Below are 20226 nucleotides of genomic sequence, written 5' to 3' on the forward strand. Positions count from 1 at the left end.
CCTCACTGTCCACTCCGAGCAGAGCACACACAGCCCTCTCAGGAGCGCCCACCACCCTGCCGGGACCCGGGTCCTCACTGTCCACTCCGAGCAGAGCACACACAGCCCTCTCAGGAGCGCCCACCACCCTGCCGGGACCCGGGTCCTCACTGTCCACTCCGAGCAGAGCACACACAGCCCTCTCAGGAGCGCCCACCACCCTGCCGGGACCCGGGTCCTCACTGTCCACTCCGAGCAGAGCGCACACAGCCCTCTCAGGAGCGCCCACCACCCTGCCGGGACCCGGGTCCTCACTGTCCACTCCGAGCAGAGCACACACAGCACTCTCAGGAGCGCCCACCACCCTGCCGGGACCCGGGTCCTCACTGTCCACTCCGAGCAGAGCGCACACAGCCCTCTCAGGAGCGCCCACCACCCTGCCGGGACCCGGGTCCTCACTGTCCACTCCGAGCAGAGCACACACAGCACTCTCAGGAGCGCCCACCACCCTGCCGGGACCCGGGTCCTCACTGTCCACTCCGAGCAGAGCACACACAGCACTCTCAGGAGCGCCCACCCACCGTCCTGCCAGGGCCCGGGTCCTCACTGTCCACTCCGAGCAGAGCACACACAGCACTCTCAGGAGCGCCCACCACCCTGCCGGGACCCGGGTCCTCACTGTCCACTCCGAGCAGAGCACACACAGCACTCTCAGGAGCGCCCACCCACCGTCCTGCCAGGACCCGGGTCCTCACTGTCCATTCCGAGCAGAGCACACACAGCACTCTCAGGAGCGCCCACCCACCGTCCTGCCAGGACCCGGGTCCTCACTGTCCACTCCGAGCAGAGCACACACAGCCCTCTCAGGAGCGCCCACCACCCTGCCGGGACCCGGGTCCTCACTGTCCACTCTGAGCAGAGCACATACAGCCCTCTCAGGAGCGCCCACCACCCTGCCAGGACCCGGGTCCTCACTGTCCACTCCGAGCAGAGCGCACACAGCACTCTCAGGAGCGCCCACCACCCTGCCGGGACCCGGGTCCTCACTGTCCACTCCGAGCAGAGCGCACACAGCACTCTCAGGAGCGCCCGCCCACCACCCTGCCGGGACCCGGGTCCTCACTGTCCACTCCGAGCAGAGCGCACACAGCACTCTCAGGAGCGCCCGCCCACCATCCTGCCGGGACCCGGGTCCTCACTGTCCACTCCGAGCAGAGCGCACACAGCTCTCTCAGGAGCGCCCGTCCTGAATCCTCTCCCTCACGTCTTGACCCCGAGTGAGAGCCCCAGTTCTGAGCCGTCTGCTTGAAATTGTGACGGTGCAAAAACAGATCATTTAAAACCGCAAACGGATAGATCTGGGGGTCTTCAGGGGTGCACGCACATCGTATAAATGCAGGTTTCCGGGAGGAGAGCCATAGGCGCTGCTTTGTCAGGGGTAGAGACGCCCATTGCTGGGGTATAAAAAGACACTTGGAATCAGAAGGGAAAAGAACTATCTCCTTCCCTGGATTATGCAAACTCTTCTCTCTTCACCTACGATTCAAGTTCAGGCCACCTTGATGCCCCTGCCCTGCTCTGACAAGTCGTCCCCTTCCTGTACCCCAGTAGACACCCAAATACCAGAGGCCAGTGCGAGAGCAAACGGGTGACCAGGACATTGGCCTTAGTCACAACTGCACTGAATGAGTGACCGCACCCCACACAGTCCAGGGGCGTATGGGTTAAATGTACTGTTTTGCAATTAAAATGTGGCTTTATGGTCTTCTGAACATTTTCAAGACATATTTGTATAAAGTAACAGGTACTTTGCAAGACAAAGTAGGTCTGCTACTCAAACCATTTCTGAAAGACCAGCAGACATGTTAGCCAGTTCTAAGTTGGTGAAAATATAGAATAAGAATGTTTCTATTGTTTTTTTTCTTCTTCTTACAAGTTAATATTTTGAGGTTTACAAAGTAACATTATTAGATCAGTAGTAATCCATGTGGACAACTGTGTATAGCATGTATTGTTTCAGTTCAAATTCAAATTGGATTGTTTCATTTAAAGAGTTTCGGGGTGACAGTAATAATTTTGGACTCGGTGTGATATCAGGTTGCTGAGATTTTTAAATTGCTTAACTTGAAATAACTCGTATTTTATTTTATTTTAAATATGTGGCTTTAAAAAAAATTTTTTTTTAGTTTTATTTATTCATTTTAGAGAGGAGAGAGAAAGGAAGAGAGAGAGACGGAGAGGGAGAGAGAGAGGAGAGAGAGACAGAGAAGGTGGGGAGGAGCTGGAAGCATCAACTCCCATATGTGCCTTGACCAGGCAAACCCAGGGTTTTGAACCGGCGACTTCAGCATTTCCAGGTCGACGCTTTATCCACTGCGCCAACACAGGTCAGGCAAGTACTCGTATTTTAAATTACACACACACACCTCTATATATATAAAATTGCTACTGAAGCACTATATTTTGTACTGTCGAGAACAGGTAAAGATTTAAGGTCAATTAACAATAAAACTCATTGCTAGATATCCTATTATTCTAATTCATCCTTTTTCATTATAATTTTTGACATTCAGGCCAGTTGAGTTAGCCATGTTTAAATAGTCTAGTATAATCTCTCTCACACACACACACACTCACACACACATGGATATCTAGAAAGCTGGGGAATTTGGATATGGTTGATGGATGGTGTCCATGCTAATTTTCTTGTTGGGATATTACACTGTGTTATGTGAGAGGTTACCATGGGGATGGGCAGGTCTGGCTGAAGGGCTTACAGGATCTCTATTCTTTTTTATAACTGCCCCTGAATCTACAATTAGCTCAAAATAAAAAGTTTAAAAAAAAAGAGAGAGAGAACAATATAGTATACGCCGTTTAGTTTTTCAAATACGTGTGTGCATTTCGAATATGTGTATCTGCCCCCATCAGAGACTCACCTGCACCCATGGGCACCCACAGGACCCACTGACATGTCCGGACACATACATGTATTTCCGTAGGGACGGCTAAGAGATTGTTACTGCCAATCCCTGCTGTGGAAGAAAACTACAGGAACACACGAACTGCGTGTTTACTTTTCCTACAACACCCTTTCTGTCCGTGGGATGTTGTGCTATTGGCCTTATTCACGGAAAAACCAGTTTGTTTGTTTTTTAAGCGTGTAGACAAAGTAGACGCTTCAAAACCAAAAAATAACCACACACAGAAACAAAAAGAATACATAGCTTAGCGTGCAACGCAAGCCTGGGAGCCTGTGTCAGAAGCCCCGATGCTGACACGCAGCCCAGCGGTTCGGACGCAGAGGGAGAAGGGGAGGGGAGTTTCTTACGGCTGGAGACGCAGTAGGACAAGCGGCAGTTGAGCTTCCGGAAGAGCTGCTTGTTGATGGGCCAGAGGACCAGCGTGAGGAGCTGGATGGTGTTGACGATGAGCCCCGAGGCGATAAAGACGTAGCAGAAGACGAGGTGGCACAGGAACTGAGACTTCAGCACCCCGACGAGGTCCATGGCGGCTGGCGGCTTCTCGTCGCGCTGAAGACCCGCGGGGAGGTCTTTCCAGACGGAAAGAAGGTCCGGGACTCAGGGACGCCTCTAAAACACAAACGCGATGCCAAACGTTAGGAAAAATAATATATGCTTTTAGAGTCGAGAAAAAAAACTCTTAAAAAAAACCCAGAAGACTCTCAAAGTTGAGCACACTGTGCAGTAGCTGATTATCTGTGCCCTAAGCAGTGCTTACTTAGTGGGGGCACAGCATCAGCCCTTTAAAAATAATAGTTTCTGTACGTGTCCCAGCACCCTGAGAGGTGGGCATTGTGATGAACAGGAGGGAACCGAGCCCCTCGGAGGGTAAGCAATGTGGCCGGGGCTCTCCAGCTCCCACCACTAAGGAGTGGCCCAGCTGGCCCGGGTTCCCGCTGACCTTTGCCAGCACCTCTCTCCTGTGGGGGCAGACACAGTAGTGTCCACATCTGGGCCATCCCTCCAGCTGCCATCTCTGCCTGAAGACCACCCCACTCCGACTCCTCACCCCCCACCACTTATCTCACTCCCCAGACGTCAGCTCAAACATCACTTCCTCCAGCAAGACCTCCCTGAACTCACACCTGCTCCGGGTGAGACTACAGGGTGACCCTGGGTGGGCTCTGCCTCCCAAGACCCTGGTCGTAGCGTGACACTCTGTGCCCTCCCTCGTTTGCCTCCCCCCTGCGGGGGGCAGTCAGCTCTCCAGGGCACATGGTTATCTGGAGGGTCATCGGGGTCTCCCCAGCACTTGGACGGTCACTGGCTCACAGTTGGAACTCCACTTTTACAGAGAGAGGAAGGGGGAGAGACAGACAGACAGACAGAAACAGCGATCTGTTCCTGTATGAGCCCTGACCGAACCAGCAACCTCTGCGCTTCAGGATGACGCTCTCACCCACCGAGCTATCCGGCCAGGGCTCCGAGCTCAATTTTTAAGAAACAGTGTTTGTGGAATGATGTAATGAAGGGAGTCAAGGGGGAAACGTTGAGATAACAGTAATCACAATCAGCTATGATGGCGAGGACCCCTCAGCGCACCCCGACGTGGGCACACGCGCACGCGCGCGCGCACACACACACACACACACACACACACAAGTTCTAAAACCCAAAAGAAACCCAAAGCGCGCACAGCAAGCAGCCAGACGCTCATGCATCCTGTGACCGGCCTCCAACCCCAGGAGAGGAAAACGAGTGACCTCACAGGTTTGGCAAATAAAGCCGTTGAGGAAGAACGTGAAGGCAGGAGGTCCGAGTACTCGGATGGGAAAGAGAGCAAGCCGGGGGCCGACGCAGGGCCCACCGGTGTCTCCTGGAAGCAGAAGGTCAGCGCAGAGTCACCCAGCAGGGGCTCCAACGGGCTTGCTAACAGTAAGGGCGGAGACAGCCTACACTCTGTGACAAGCTTAATTAATAATACAAAAAAAAAAACAAACACCTCTCCAAAAAGCCTTGTATAATTGTTTCACACATATTATCACGTTTTAAGCCTCAGAGGCATCCACGAGATGCATATTAATTGCATCTTCCAGAATAAGAAACCGGGATAACCTGCAGGCTCGGCCATCGGCCTGAGGGGGCCAGCGTGGACCACGAGTCTGGACGCCCGGCCCTTCCCCTGCCCCTGTGCTGTCCAGGCGGCCCTGCTCCTGCAGCGCAGGGCCGGGGGCTCTCCTGGGATCGGCCCACCCCTCCACAGAGCAGCCCAGAGAGGAGCCCTCAGGGGAATGCGGAGTCACAGACCCCACGCTGAGGGGTGGGGGGCCACAGCAGCTAGCGGCTGGCTCTGAGGATGGCCTCAGGCACACGAGCAGTCCCGGGGGCCTTCTTCTGAAACGGTCAGTTAGGGGAGCAGGAGGATGTGCTGCACGCCTGCGGCTTCCTGCACATTCCTTCCTGATGGGGAGGGAGTGGACAGGAGCCTTTGGCCTGGTTTCCCTGTGGTCAGCTCCACTCAGCTGAGACATCCATTCTCCCGGAAGCCTGCTCAGGGGCGAGGCCAGGACTCTGCAGGGGCATCGCGCCTCTGACCCCTCCACAGGGGCATCCACCTCTGACCCCTCCAGGCTGTCAAACCCCTCCCAGCCCGCCTGGCGTCCACACGCCCAGGCTCTCCCCACGGAAGAGGCGTTGGCTGGCCCTCAGTGCTCTGCCTCTTAGGAGCCCCATAAACAGGACCACTGGACCTCAGTTTACAGTTTGGCAGCGGTTACGGTATGTTGAATATTCATGAACTTTATTCACTGTCCTCTCATCAGCCACTAAATGCCGCCAGACAATCTGGCCAGAGGAAGTCTGACTCTTCACTAGGTTTCTGGGATCTAGTGTTTGCAAAGTATTTGACAGATCCTTTGCTATGCTGACATAACCCTAATTTCAAAAAATTAAAAATGAATCTGCCTTTTGACTCAGGGATCCTACTTTTGGGCATAAATCCTAAAAATCCCGAAATGCTAATTCAAAAGAATATATGCACCCCTGTGTTCACTGCAGTGTTATTTACGATAGCCACATGCCCATCAGTAGATGAGTGGATAAAAAAAGCTGTGGTACATTCATGCATTGGAATACTACACAGCCATAAAAAAGAGAAAGGAAGTCTTATCCTCGGCAACAGGATGGATGGACGTGGAGGTCGTTACGCTAAGTGAAATAAACCAGTCAGAGAAAGAGAAATACCCTATGATGACACTCAGATGTGGAATCTAATGAACAAAATGAAGCAACAAGCAAAAGAGAAACAGACTCATACGCAGCAGGCTGGCAGCCACGGGGCGGGGGAGATGGTGGGGAGGGAAGTAGAGCAAAAATGGACCAAAACCACCACAACTCACGGACACGGGCAACGGGGTGGTGATGGGGGGGCTGGAGGAGGCTCTGGGATAGAAACGGCGGTGGACGAAGACTGGGCCTGGGGGGAGGGACGGCGAGCGATGCGGTGCACAGAGAGGTGTGGAAGCACTGGGCACCTGAAACCTCGATAATTGTGTCAACCAGTGTCGCCCCAATAAAATTCAATTAAAGAAAATAAGAAATGGAGGTCAACTGACATTGGAAACACAGAGGCTTCCACGCTGCCGCCCTCGGTTTCTAGAGGGGGGGAGGGCATTGTGAAGAACAGGCAAGTTCCTTTTCCCCTCACAGAAGACCGAGCACCACACCCTCGTAACACCCTTGTCAGTACGGCACGAACCTCGGTGAACTAACCCAGCATTGGTGACAGGCTTTACGGGGACCTTGGCTGCTTCGGTTCTGCACCCACACACTTCCTCAAATCACAGCGGATCGGGAAAAGGTCAGAAAACCTAAGTCAGAGGTGTTATCTGAGTTTTTTCAAAGAACGAGTCTGACCCATGAGCTTAATAGACGTCACCTGAAAATGACGGAGCCAGCACTTTTAAACAGAGACAAAAAGCAACTGTTACTAGATCATCATTAGGTTCAAAGTAACTGATGCCAAGTGACCTTTATTTCCCAGGCGACTGATGGTTTAGTAGGTTTTGAATTGAACCAATCATTTGACAAAGTCTCTGCCAGGCCAGGGAACACTGTTGGCTATGAGTCTAGGTTAAATTGGTTCATGGCCATTCGAAAAAAAATAGGTAGCCATCATTCATGTTGCAGGGGGCTTCTTATGTAGTGGAAGGGGTCTGCCTGTGCACCATCTGGATGTACAAAAATAAAGTGTTCATACAAGGATGGAGAGACCCAGGGATTACACACACAGGGGGCCCTGAATGACCATGTTAACATAATAACACTGGCGTTGAACCAGCTAGTATAGACCTTGGGAGACTATTAGAATACACCGAGTAGTCAATAGTAACAAAGAAGCAGGATTAGGAATGGTAAAATAATAGTGTAAGCATTTATATTGTTCACTCTGACACCTGTTTCTATATTCACAGCTATCTATTAAGAGTGGCTACTTTTTGTTTTTGTTTTTTTGTATTTTTCTGAAGCTAGAAACAGGGAGAGACAGTCAGACAGACTCCCACATGCGCCGGACCGGGATCCACCCGGCACGCCCACCAGGGGGCGACGCTCTGCTCCTCCCGGGCATCGCTCTGCCGCGACCAGAGCCACTTTAGTGCCTGGGGCAGAGGCCAAGGAGCCATCCCCAGTGCCCGGGCCATCTTTGCTCCAATGGAGCCTTGGCTACGGGAGGGGAAGAGAGAGACAGAGAGGAAGGAGAGGGGGAGTGGCTACTTTTTGGTAAGAGAATTATGCTGACTTATTTTTTCTTGTGCTTTGCTACTCTTTCCTATAAGGAGAATGAGAGCTTCCCCTTGCTGGTCACGGACCTGGGTGGACCATTCCCAGCCTCCCTTGCGGCGAGGTGGGGTCAGGTGGTGGAGTTCAGGAGCGTATGTGGTGAAGGCAGGAAGGTACCTGCAGGTGTCTGACGGAGAAAGAGGGCTGCTTGCAAACCTGATGAGACGTCAGAGTCTGCAGGAAGGTGATAAATCCAGCCCGTCATCCGCACCAAAGAGAGATTCAGGAATGGGAAGCGAGCCTGAGCGTCCCTTTGAACCCGGGCGCTGTGGTTTGACAGTCATGGACGTTACTTAACTCCACAGCCCTCGGCGTCCTCATGTGGACACGCAGAATCATGCCGTCCATGTGAGACGGCCGTGAGGACCAAGTATAACAAAGCGTCTGGAACATCTGATGCAACGCCTGGGACACGGGGAGCGCCCAGACAATAGGGGAATTTTTATATCACTGCAAGAAAATGGAAGAGGCAAAGAGTGGAAAAGCTAAGATGTATTATGCTGGCATTTCTGGAAAAGCTTCCGAGAGATAAATTGACTCGGTGTTCCTTCTCACGGCACAGCCAGATCCTGACTTTTCCTTTAATTTGCCTTCAAGCGCGTTAAAACATTTCCTCCCCGCTGGTTTTCATTCTAACCTGCACTTTTCTGGTCGTGACTCAGCAATGAGAAAGGATGCATTCCCACAAACTCACAGGGACCTTCCCTCCTGAACCGTGGGGCGATCTCCCTGAGCGCGGCGAGGGGAAGGGGACGTCAGACTAAGCGCCGTGCCGGCCGGCAGGACGCTTCTCCAGCGCCGTGTCCCATGCACGCATCGAGGCAAGTGCGCACCAGTGGGTGTTCGCTCTGCAGGTCCCAGTACAGCGGGTGGCAAGGGACGTGAGCAAACACAAGGAAGCCTGCAATCTCCCCACAGGGGAGCTCAACCTGCATCCTTGTCTACACACACACACAGCTTCGACGTGAAGCCTGACACTGGGCAACAGGCAGGGCGGATGCCGGCTAAGTTCCACTCTGCCCGGTTAATGCTCTGAGGCTGTTAACTGAGCGTGAACTGCAGTCTCACTCAGGGAGACTGAGCCTGGACAGAGCAGGACAAACCCTCCCACGAGCTTGTTTGTCAAGGTTTGGTTGGTTGGTTGGTTGGTTTGTTACATCCACGTGACAAGCACTGGAACCAGATCAGGGGTTTTAGACGAAGCAAACTCTTCCAAAGAAATCAATCCAAGCGGAATTGCTAACAGGGGACCCATGACCAATCCAGCATCATCACTGAAATCTAAACAACCCCTTATTTTGTTTTTTTTTAACGCCAAACGCCACATTTCACAAACAGAAAAAAAATAATAAAGCAATGCAAATGGAGACAATACCACTTTTTACATTCCAAGCTAAAAACTGTAACAGTCCGTTCTGAGAGAGATTCCGCACAGAGGGGCCCATCCTCAGCGTGGGGACGACCACTCCGCTTTGGAAAGCGGTTCGACAGGAGAGACCTTATCGTCTTCACACAGGTTGACCTGGTAAACCCACTTCTGACAACCTCTCTTAGGGGCACATTCAGTGTTTAGGAAATTCTCTGCACAAAGATATTCAGCAGGTATCATTGATAAGCACCCAGAAATTAAAAACGGGTCACGTTTCTGACGTGAAGAAACAAACCACATAGGGAACGATGGGAAACTCACACGACTGAATGTAGAAGGGACCCTATCATAGGTTTGTAATAAAACAGACACAAAATTACATATATACACATAACATATATATACATATATATATAATTTTTATATGTGCTTCTAAAATCACAGCTCTAAAATCAAGTAGAGAAAAAATGCTCGAAGCCTAACCAGGCAGTGGTGCAATGGATAGAGCGCCAGACTGGGATGCGAAGGACCCAGGTTTGAAACCCCAAGGTCACAGGCTTGAGCGCAGGGTCACTGGTTTGAGTGGGGGTCAAAGACATGACCCCATGGTCGCTGGCTTGAGCAAGGGGTCACTGGCTCAGCTAGAGCCCCCCCCAGTCAAGGCACATATGAGAAAGCAATCAATGAACAAGCAATCAACGAACAACTAAGATGCCGCAGTGAAGAATTGATGCTTCTCATCTCTCTCTGTGCACGCATACACACACACACACACACACACACACACACACACACACACACACTGAGGTAAGTCAGCCAACCGACGACTTCGTCATCTTCCCCCTCAAGCAGATGAGGTCTCAGGTTCCTTACAAAGCGACCGCTCCCTGATTTGGATAGGAACACATATGCCCTCACAAGCCAGGCTTTCCCCGCTGTAACCCCCGCCCCGGGGGTCTTCCTCCACGGTGACGGAGGGTCCAGCCCCCTCTCCTCCTCAGCGCCTGTCGCCAGGGAAGGCGCTCGGGTGGGGGACGTTTCCACCTGACGAGGAAAAGAAAACCTGAGCGGGGGTTGGCAGAGAGAGCAGCACGACTGGCGTGGGGCTGGGGGGCGGCATCCTGTCCCCTGACCCATGTCCTCGTCCTGTCCCCTGACCAGTGTCCTCGTCCTGTCCCCTGACCCGTGTCCTCGGTCTGCAGGGTGGAGGTGCCCGGGGACGGCAGGTCCCCGGGTGAGAGGAGCAGGCAGCATGCCGTCCCAGGTGTCTGACCAGTGTCCTCGGTCTGCAGGGTGGAGGTGCCCGGGGACAGCACAGCCTCCGGGTGAGAGGAGCGGGCAGCATGCCGTCCCAGGTGTCTGACCAGTGTCCTCGGTCTGCAGGGTGGAGGTGCCCGGGGACGGCGGGGCCTCCGGGTGAGAGGAGCGGGCAGCATGCCGTCCCAGGTGTCTGACCAGTGTCCTCGGTCTGCAGGGTGGAGGTGCCCGGGGACAGCACAGCCTCCGGGTGAGAGGAGCGGGCAGCATGCCGTCCCAGGTGTCTGACCAGGGTCGCCGGTCTGCAGGGTGGAGGTGCCCGGGGACGGTGGGGCCTCCGGGTGAGAGGAGCAGGCAGCATGCCGTCCCAGGTGTCTGACCAGGGTCGCCGGTCTGCAGGGTGGAGGTGCCCGGGGACAGCACAGCCTCCGGGTGAGAGGAGCGGGCAGCATGCTGTCCCAGGTGTCTGACCAGTGTCCTCGGTCTGCAGGGTGGAGGTGCCCGGGGACAGCACAGCCTCCGGGTGAGAGGAGCGGGCAGCATGCCGTCCCAGGTGTCTGACCAGTGTCCTCGGTCTGCAGGGTGGAGGTGCCCGGGGACGGTGGGGCCTCCGGGTGAGAGGAGCGGGCAGCATGCCGTCCCAGGTGTCGAGGGCGGGAGGTGCTGTCCCGGGAACATTCAGACCTCAGGGGCTGCAGCAGGTGGACCGGATTGAAACAAAAGCGTCCAAGAGCCTGCGCACGGAAGTGGGGGCTGCCCTGGCGAGCCCGACCAGCTCACTAACTCCCGGGAACCACACCAGACGCGTTGTTCATAAACCAAAGAAACCCCGGATGGAGCAGGAGGTGGTGGGAGGCCCCGTCCCGAGGCCGGCCCGCCTTGAACACGACTGTCCCTTGCTTCCGCGCACCTGTAAGCACAGACTTGCGCATCCCACGTTCCTCAGGGTCCGCCTGCCTCGCACCCCTCCGGACACGCCCGTCCTGCCACGTTAGCCGTCCTGCACACGCCAGCGCAAAAGAGGCGAGTGTCCCTCCCCTGGTGTCCCTCGTCTGCTGTCTGGTGTCTCCTGCCCGGCTCTGCCACCACGGGCCCCCATCACTGCTGCGTGACATAAACCGCACAGTGGCCGGTCTCCTCCTGCGCCCTCTCTCCGTCCCCGGAGCCTGGGCCTCTGGAACCGGCGGCCCCAAACCTCTTGGAGGTTCCGTAATAAACTCTTGAAGCCTTTCTTTGAGGTTTGGAATTTCTTTCCTCAACAAAGGAAGCAGCCCGCTGAACTTGAGGCGGCCGGAGGCCGCCGCTGAGCACTTAGCTCTGACAAGCAAGGATAAATTTTTGGTTTTGGATGACCGGACCTCGAGATTGGCCCACGGCCCAAAGCAAAACAGGAGAGCGAGTGTTCTCAGGCCTCATTTAATCGTCTCTGGGACCATCTCGAACTAAAATATCCCTCAAAAAAATCATCACTGTCTCAGGGTTTTGGCAGAAAGCCTCTATAAAATTAGCTTATGTAAAAATTTCATGGAGCCGTCCCTGGTCCCTGTACAGGACACAACGTCCATTCAAGCAGACCAGACTCTGAAGAAACCGCAGCTCGTCCTCAACCATTTCATTATGTCCTCGAATAAATAACCCTTAGTCTCCCTCCAAAATCTCATTTTAGGAGGATGAAAACTTGTGTCTATGGGAAACTGAGGCGTCTACGTTGACATGAGCGGCTTGTAAGAGAAAGCCAAATTCTAAAGGGCTTTTAAGTCTAATTCAAGGAAACTAAGACTCGGAGGTAAAGACGGACGGGCAACCTAGATGACTTTTTTTTTGCCAGAAGAAAAAAACAAAGCTGGAAGGAAATTAAATTAGGTATCCGCTAAGGCCTTGGCATCTACGAGATTCAGTTCAACACCAGGTGTTCTGAATCGTCACCGGTACAGAGGGTCAGGAAGATGAGTGATTGACACACATCATGTCCCAGACTGGCACAGAAACCCACCACGGAAGGCCTTGTTATCTACTACTGAGGTTCAGTTAGACAAGGTCACACGCCAAGGTCCATCGTTGGTAATGTCTGAAACTCACTCGAGCGCATCCCTTGACCATTAACATGCTGCTTACGCGACCGGAAGCGAGCGAGCTCCAGTTCACAGGACCTTGGGCCGCCCGGTAACAACGCGTGGTCCTGTTTCTGTCTGCTGGGCGGTGACCACCAGCTCCTGAGCGACTGTCCTTCTGCCTGCGGCTCCTGCAGAGCCCCCGTCACACCTCTCGGAAGACTGCCCACCCTCTTCGAACTCCCGGGGCCACGGGGTCCAGGGGCGCCCACCACAGGGTCTGTGCAGTCTTGGGGAGCAGCTGGCCAACAACCACAAGTGTGTGACCTGTTCCACAAGCCACTCAGCGGAAGGAAAAATTTCAGTCACGTTCACTCCGTGGCAGTTTCCAAAAACATTTCTTAGGTTCCAATAAAAAACAAAACAAAACAAAACAAAACAAAAACAGGCCCTGGCCGGTTGGCTCAGTGGTAGAGCGTCGGCCTAGCGTGCGGAGGACCCGGGTTCGATTCCCGGCCAGGGCACATAGGAGAAGCGCCCATTTGCTTCTCCACCCCTCCGCCGCGCTTTCTTCTCTGTCTCTCTCTTCCCCTCCCGCAGCCAAGGCTCCATTGGAGCAAAGATGGCCCGGGCTCTGGGGATGGCTCCTTGGCCTCTGCCCCAGGCGCTAGAGTGGCTCTGGTCGCAACATGGCGACGCCCTGGATGGGCAGAGCATCGCCCCCTGGTGGGCAGAGCGTCGCCCCCCTGGTGGGCGTGCCGGGTGGATCCCGGTCGGGCACATGCGGGAGTCTGTCTGACTGTCTCTCCCTGTTTCCAGCTTCAGAAAAATGAAAAACAAAAACAAAAACCAGTCTCTTAGAACCAGAAGCTGAAGCAGGATGAGGAATATTCATCTTCCAGATGGGGACGCACCGTCCTCTGTGCTGCAAGTGAGTCCATTCCAGGTAACAACAAGACCTTCTCAGACAGGAAAGGACAGCAGGACAGATGTGAATCTTGTTATCAACATTACTGCTGCCACGGGGCGGCCCTCCGCTCCAGAACCCAGCCGTGAGGGCTGGACACTCGGGGGTGCCGAGGAAGAGGGGGGCGGCCCTCCGCTCCAGAACCCAGCCGTGAGGGCTGGGCATTCAGGGGTGCTGAGGAAGAGGGGGGGTGGCTCTCCGCTCAGGTCCCGCGCGTGGGGAGGGGGCCAGGCCGGCTCTGGGCTACTGAGGAGGCGTGAGGTAGAGAGGCCTCACCGGCTGGCACCAGACGCACACACAGAGCGCTCTGTTCAGCATCTACACCTCCTCCCACTCCCAGCCCGCCGTCACCTTGGCAACGTGGTCAGGACGGTGTATTCTCACAGGGCCCACTTCTCCGCTTCCCACGCGGGCAAAGCCTCGCAGTGACACCATGGGCGGGTGCCAGGTGTAACTCCCGATGATGAGCTTTGTGACCTCGGGCAGGAACTTACCGGCTCTGAGCCTCCGTTACCCCGTCTGTTTAATGGAGGTGCTAGGGCCGGCCCCCCAGGGACCTGTGACAGGTGCATGGACAGATGCCCAGACAGTGCCTCCCCGAGACCTGCACGAAGGGGAGTCTAGCTGCCCCCGCCCTGGGCTGCCCACGCTGTCTCCTCCCGTCAGCTGCTGCGCCACGGCCCCCAAAACTGTCCACCTTCCATCCTCACTGACCTGTCAGCTCAGTGGCTCGAACGGTCCATTTCTCCTGTTTGTTTAGATAAGATTTTTCTTGTTTGGACATTTCTTCCTTTTCTGACATCTACACAATCCAGCTGGCCCAGAGCTGACGTGACTTGTAGGACCACCTAAATCCTCTCACAGGGTTTGATGGAAGGACCACGTCCCCACCCCGTTTCTAGGAGGGGGTTCTGGGTGCTGTGGCTCTCACCCTGGGCAACACCTGTCGGTTCCCTGATACAGCGCGTGGAAGATACGAGAGGAACGCACAGCACAGGCCTTGCTCCCCCCTGTGGAGGAGAAGTCGGCACCGGCATGCACAAGGCCCAGAGCATGGTCACGCTGGGGCCCGCGAGCGGCCCTGAAGAGACACGTCCCACAGGGAGCGCGGGAACCTCTCCGCAGGGCGGCAGGGAGCCCCCGGGCGGCGTGTCTGAGGGCCGGGGAGTCTGTGCCCCCCCGGAGCACAGCAGGTGGAGTGGGAGGCTCCCCGTTCCCGGGACGCCGGGCCCGTCGGCCGCGCGCAGACCGACACGGGCTCAGGTCAGCAGGAAGTCACAGCAGCTCGGTTTATTTTCATAAAATCGGATCTCTACTATTTCAAAGTGAACCCAAAAGAAGTTATTAAGAAGCCTTTGAAATGAAGACTGATGGCAAAATTCAAAGCCTTGTTGGCAATTTCCTTAAACCTATTGTATAAGGTACTGTTTTCATTGTCAGTGCCCGCTGGAGGAGGGCTCAGTCCTGACCCTCCCAGGATTTCGGCGCTCTGAGACCTTACGCAGGCTCCCGTACCACCAACATCGAACAGCACATCATCTGCGAGGGGCCGGCAGGAACCACCGAATGGCAGGTGCCGGGCACCTGCTCTGCACGGAGGTCCCGGAGAGCCACAGGGCTCGCAGCCCGCCCAGCCGGCCTGGGCCACGCTGCCTGTCTGGGCCAACGGCTCCAGCAGGAGTGTGACGACTCCTCACCACTCAGGTCAGACACCACACAGGACGAAACACTGTCCGTGAGCAATGCCACCAGCCCGGAACAAAGGGCCAAACCTCCATCTGTGAGTATCAGAGACGGTCTATCTCCTACAGCTAAGAAGTGATAATAAAAAAATAGAAAAAAGCTTACAGGACACGCGGCAAAACCACAGGGCACAGGAGCTTTTCCTGGGCCAAGGACAGGCGAGGGGGTGACGTTCCCTGGGCGACGTTCTGCCCTGGTGTGGGTCAGCCGCGCTAGGGCCCCCTCCTTGGGGACCTTAGAAATCGCGATTCCCCTAAGGGTTGAAGAAATAGCTGGAGGGGAAGTCAGGTTCTGAGTCAGCAGTCTGGGTTCGACTTGGACCATGCGTGGGTCCCTATCAGCGCAGTCACTAGGCCTCTGGAACCCTGAGCTTCCTCGTTTGTCAGCGGGAGCATCCGACAGACGGCCCAACCCCACAGAGGCGGTGGGAGAGGTTGGAGGAGGGAGGCCTGTGCGAGGGCTCTGCTGGGCAGGTGCCGAGGCATCGGGGACACTCGCAGTTCTGCGGCTCAGAAAACGGGACACGGGGCCAGCTGTCCACACGCCCTCAACCGCAGCTCAGATTCAGACCCTGGCACGGCCTCAGGACCCTGGAGTGCTCAGCCGGGGCTGGGGCCTGGAGGCAGCACCGTGCCAGCCCTCGGCGTGATCAGTGGGGCTCGCGTGGGTGGGGCAGTCCCGTGAGGGTCGGCTCAGAGGAGCTGATGTGGGGGGCGTGGGGAGAGATGGGCTTTCCTTTTCCTCCTGTGTCTCAGACACCAGCGACCGGGCTCTCCGCTCTCTGGGGGGTCCCCCTCTGTTCTTCTCGCTGTTAAGTGGCCCTTGCGTTGACCCTTCGGCTCTGAGACCCTGCTGCTGCGTACCTTCACTTCCTGGTGAGGGGTGTAGGGAGGTTGGGAGGCCAACACGGCGAGATGTCGATCTCTTTCATCTCTCAGGTTTTCATAGAGGGATGCCAGTGGGCCCAGGCAATTCTCCTGACTGGATTCAAGCGAGCGTAATGGACTCGAAGACAGACTTACTAGAAAACAAATGCACTTAAATGCTTCCCTGACATGAATCATTTATTGAGGACAGAATGGCTGGCCGTGAGCGCCCAAAATAAGTTGACTTACAGTACCCTTGTTTCCCTCCGGAGGCCTGCAATCCGACCACAGGACACTGAAGTGCTCGGAGATGGACGAGGCTGGGGGGGGGGGGGGCTGGTCAAACGCACTGTCTATTCCTCGAAATGTTTCATTAGTAACAGCGGTGCTGAAACACGGAGCAGGGCCTTTCCCCCCACCCCCATCACAAAGCTCGGGAAGACAGGGCGCTCGGTCAGAGCAACGATGTCTTCCCTGTCTGTGACACAGACTCCGGGACAGGCATCCTTAAGATTCACACAGACCTTCATTAATTCACTGGTAACTTCGTGCATGGTCTGTGCACGCAGGTACCCACGTGTCCGTGACGCTAAAAACGTATCGATTCATATTCACTGTTATGGCTTTGGTTACACCCTTGCGTGAGACCTCTCGGCATACGCACAGGGGATTCTTAAGGGTGCACTCTGTCTGATGTGGGTGAGTACCCTGCCCGCTAAACCAAAGCGCTCACTGAGTAATATTTCCAGGCTCCAAGATCACCCCACCCCTTCCACTTCTTCAAGGATAGAGATGCTCAATAAACATGGACTCAATCTGGATCTCTCAGTGACCTAATAAAATATTTCATTTCTATACCAACAACCCCCCCCAATCAAAGCAATCTATAAATAAGTGATATCACAAACTGACCAAGTCCTAGGTTTCTTTATCACTACTTTAACCACAGGGCAGATGACGTAATAACTTTGTCCCCCTGCACAGGCCATGCAGATAGATGAACCCAGACGCTGGCTACAAACTGACAAAGTCCTAGGTTTCTTTATCACTACTTTAACCACAGGGCAGATGACATAATAACTTTTTCCCCCTGCACAGGCCATGCAGATAGATGAACCCAGACGCTGGCTCCCTGAGCCTGTCACACCCTGTAACCAGCAGAGACTCTTAGCGCTGAAACTGCATAAGACAGCACATCAAGCAGACGTGAAAATAACGATAATGACAGAAAATTATCCACTTAAACCCCAGCAGGGGGTGCTCAGATGTTGGCTGGGAAACAGAGTTGACCTTTTTTTTTTTCTTTTAAATAAAGAATTTTCTATTAAAATACAAATCTGGTAGAAATAAAGGAAAGTATACTCACTGTGTAAGTCATAGATATTTTTTTTTATTTTTATTTTTTGTATTTTTCTGAAGCTGGAAACGGGGAGAGACAGACAGACTCCCGCATGCCCCATCCGGCAAGCCCACCAGGGGCGACGCTCTGCCCACCAGGGGGCGATGCTCTGCCCCTCCGGGGCGTCACTCTGCCATGACCAGAGCCACTCTAGCGCCTGGGGCAGAGGCCAAGGAGCCATCCCCAGGGCCCGGGCCATCTTTGCTCCAATGGAGCCTTGGCTGCGAGAGGGGAAGAGAGAGACAGAGAGGAAGGAGGGGGGGTGGGGAAGCAAATGGGCGCTTCTCCTATGTGCCCTGGCCGGGAATCGAACCCGGGTCCCCCACACGCCAGGCCGACGCTCTAGCGCTGAGCCAACTGGCCAGGGCTCATAGATATTTTTAAAGGTAATTCCCTCCATTGTAACAGTATTTCACCTTCATTATATGCAATTTGTAAAGCTCTAAACTGTAAAGATGTTAGTACCTACAATAGCCATTGACATTTTGGATTATTTTTCTTAGTCTTTGGTGAATTCATGGGCATATATATATTTTTTTTGCCAGAGAAGTCATTGCAGAGGATTTTTGTAAATTTTAAAATATAGTTGAGATTTTTATTGTCCTTCTTTTAACCTTTAGTGAGATCATATTCAAGGTCCATATCACAATACAAATATCCTAGTAGCTAGCTATACTGGACACACCATGATTATTATATTATTGCCTCATCATCATAGGGGTAGACTTCTCCTTTTTGCCCTTTCAGTAATAAATAATGCAATGAGTAACAGTTCGAGGCGTCAAGTTTTATTTTTTTTCTTTCTGAGTTTGGGGTTATTTCTTTAGACTAAATTCCCAGGTACAGGAAATCTGGATTCAAGGAACAAACACTGTAAGGTGCCTGGCGAATACCACCAACTTGCTCTCCAAGAGGTCTGTCTGCAGCTCTGGGCGTCCTTACCAGCAATGTACAGAACCACCCCTTTCCTCAAAGTCTGTCAGCAACAAGCACTCTTCCTTTAGTGAAACAAAAGCCAGATTGACTCTCCATATAGTACAAGTTGTGTCTCATGGTTTAAATTTGTATTTGGGGGGTGATAGGTAAAACTGGCTATTTTTAAACACTTACTGAATTACTGCTTTTTCCTTATCCTTTAATCTCTTTTATCTATCTGTAAGTATCTATTCATTTGTTATTTATTTATCTATAAAAAAACATTTTTATCTATCATCCACTCTCTGTTGCCTATTGATTTTCATGAGCCCTTCATACATTAAGTAGGATAGCATCTTTCCTGTTCATTTTTAGAGTGACCACTTTCTGCATTTGGTTTACTTTTATTTTTAGCTCGTTGGAGTTGTGAATTATCACGAAGAACTGCGATTTCTTTTATAAAGTGTAGGCTTAGGAAGGTCTCCTTTCTATCCTTACTTCTTGTTCCACAGAAAACGGGTAAACATTCACTTATTGTATCTAGTTTTTCTTTTTTCATAATTAATTTTATTTTTAGCCAGTTGATCCACCTGACATTTATTTTTCGGTTCTGAAGCTTCGGGAGGACCTCGATGAACGTATTTCCAAACATCTACCCAGCTGTATCCAAGACATGCATTGAAAAGTCCTTCCCTAGCCCAATAATTCATACTTACAATTTCATTAATTAAATACCAATACTCAGTGAAAAGGCAGACTGTAGGAAGCAACACTTTCACTGCTCATTTTAATCAGGAACCCCTGGCAGGTAGAGAGGAAGGTGACCAGCCCCTTCACCCAGGTGACTGGGAACAAAGCCGATTACCCTGGAGCTCTGGGCTCTGTCTCCGTGACCCCCTACCCGGCAGGGCCGGGTGTCTGTGATTCACAGGCCCGCCGTCCTTGTGCTGCTCACAGAGCCAGCCCCTCAGGGGGGGATGTGGGAGAGCGGGTGGGCCTTCCTTCCCCCACTCAAGTACCAGGGCAGGGCGGGCTCTGATGCTGCAGGAGTCTCCCTACAGTACAGCTTCTGCTGCTGGGGAAAAATGCAGGGAGGGCAAGATGCTCGGGTTTTTAAAAGGGATGAATTACCAATTTAGAGACGAGAGCGTGGGAGCCCGAGCACCGAGGGAGTCTTTGCCGTCTTCCTCACGGTGCCTCTCGGGAGCCCCGGCCCAGAATCCACACAGGACTGGGCAGGGGGGTGAGGACCCAGGAGGCCCCGGGTTGTTCTGTGCTGAAGACCCCACGGCACAGGACACGGGGAGAGAGCGCCGATGGGCAGCGGCCGGTGACCCGTTCTGGCCACGGGGCCAGGAGAATTGTCTCCCCTCCCCCCTCCCCCGGGTTGTTTGCTATTCCTGGTAACGGCAAGTACAAGTTCCACCTTGTGGATTCCCCCAACTCTGAGCCAATCCTTTACCAATTCAAGGCGTCCTCTGTGTCTCGACTAAAACCAGACTTCAATTCCGCCCCCGCTTCTAGGTTCCAAGCTCCTTCGGTGTCAGAGTTAGAAACGATGTATCGTGAGTTAGAAATAATTGTAACTGCCAACGAGTAAGTTAGAAAAACATTTAAACTATTAAGAGGAAGCCCTGGCAATTTTGCTCCTTCTGAAAATTCTTTCCTGAGTAAAAATTTAAATTGGAAGAGAAGGCTTCAGGAAGGCAAACAGTGAACAATGAAGCCTAGTGACAATGTCCAAAGCCAACAGAAACATATATGGAATAAGCCAACTTTTACAACACACACACACACACACACACACACACACGCACACGCACGCACACACTGTATCTCTCTGCCTGGGGAGTATTCCAGGTGGTGACTCATCAATCT

At 53.4% G+C, this 20226-nt stretch overlaps 1 protein-coding gene across 5 annotated transcripts in view; it reads right to left on the reverse strand.

The window, feature by feature from the left end:
* Positions 1-20226, reverse strand: part of AGPAT4 (1-acylglycerol-3-phosphate O-acyltransferase 4) — a 117991-nt gene that overhangs the window by 76163 nt on the left and 21602 nt on the right. For all 5 annotated transcript variants that reach the window (XM_066247948.1, XM_066247945.1, XM_066247946.1 and 2 more), the window contains exon 2: positions 3311-3572. In XM_066247948.1, the coding sequence (XP_066104045.1) occupies positions 3311-3488 (178 nt within the window). In that variant the 5' untranslated portion in view covers positions 3489-3572. The remainder of the gene's footprint in view (positions 1-3310; positions 3573-20226) is intronic.

The sequence above is a fragment of the Saccopteryx bilineata genome, chromosome 12 (genome assembly GCF_036850765.1).
Source record: "Saccopteryx bilineata isolate mSacBil1 chromosome 12, mSacBil1_pri_phased_curated, whole genome shotgun sequence".
Taxonomy (NCBI): Eukaryota; Metazoa; Chordata; class Mammalia; order Chiroptera; family Emballonuridae; genus Saccopteryx; species Saccopteryx bilineata.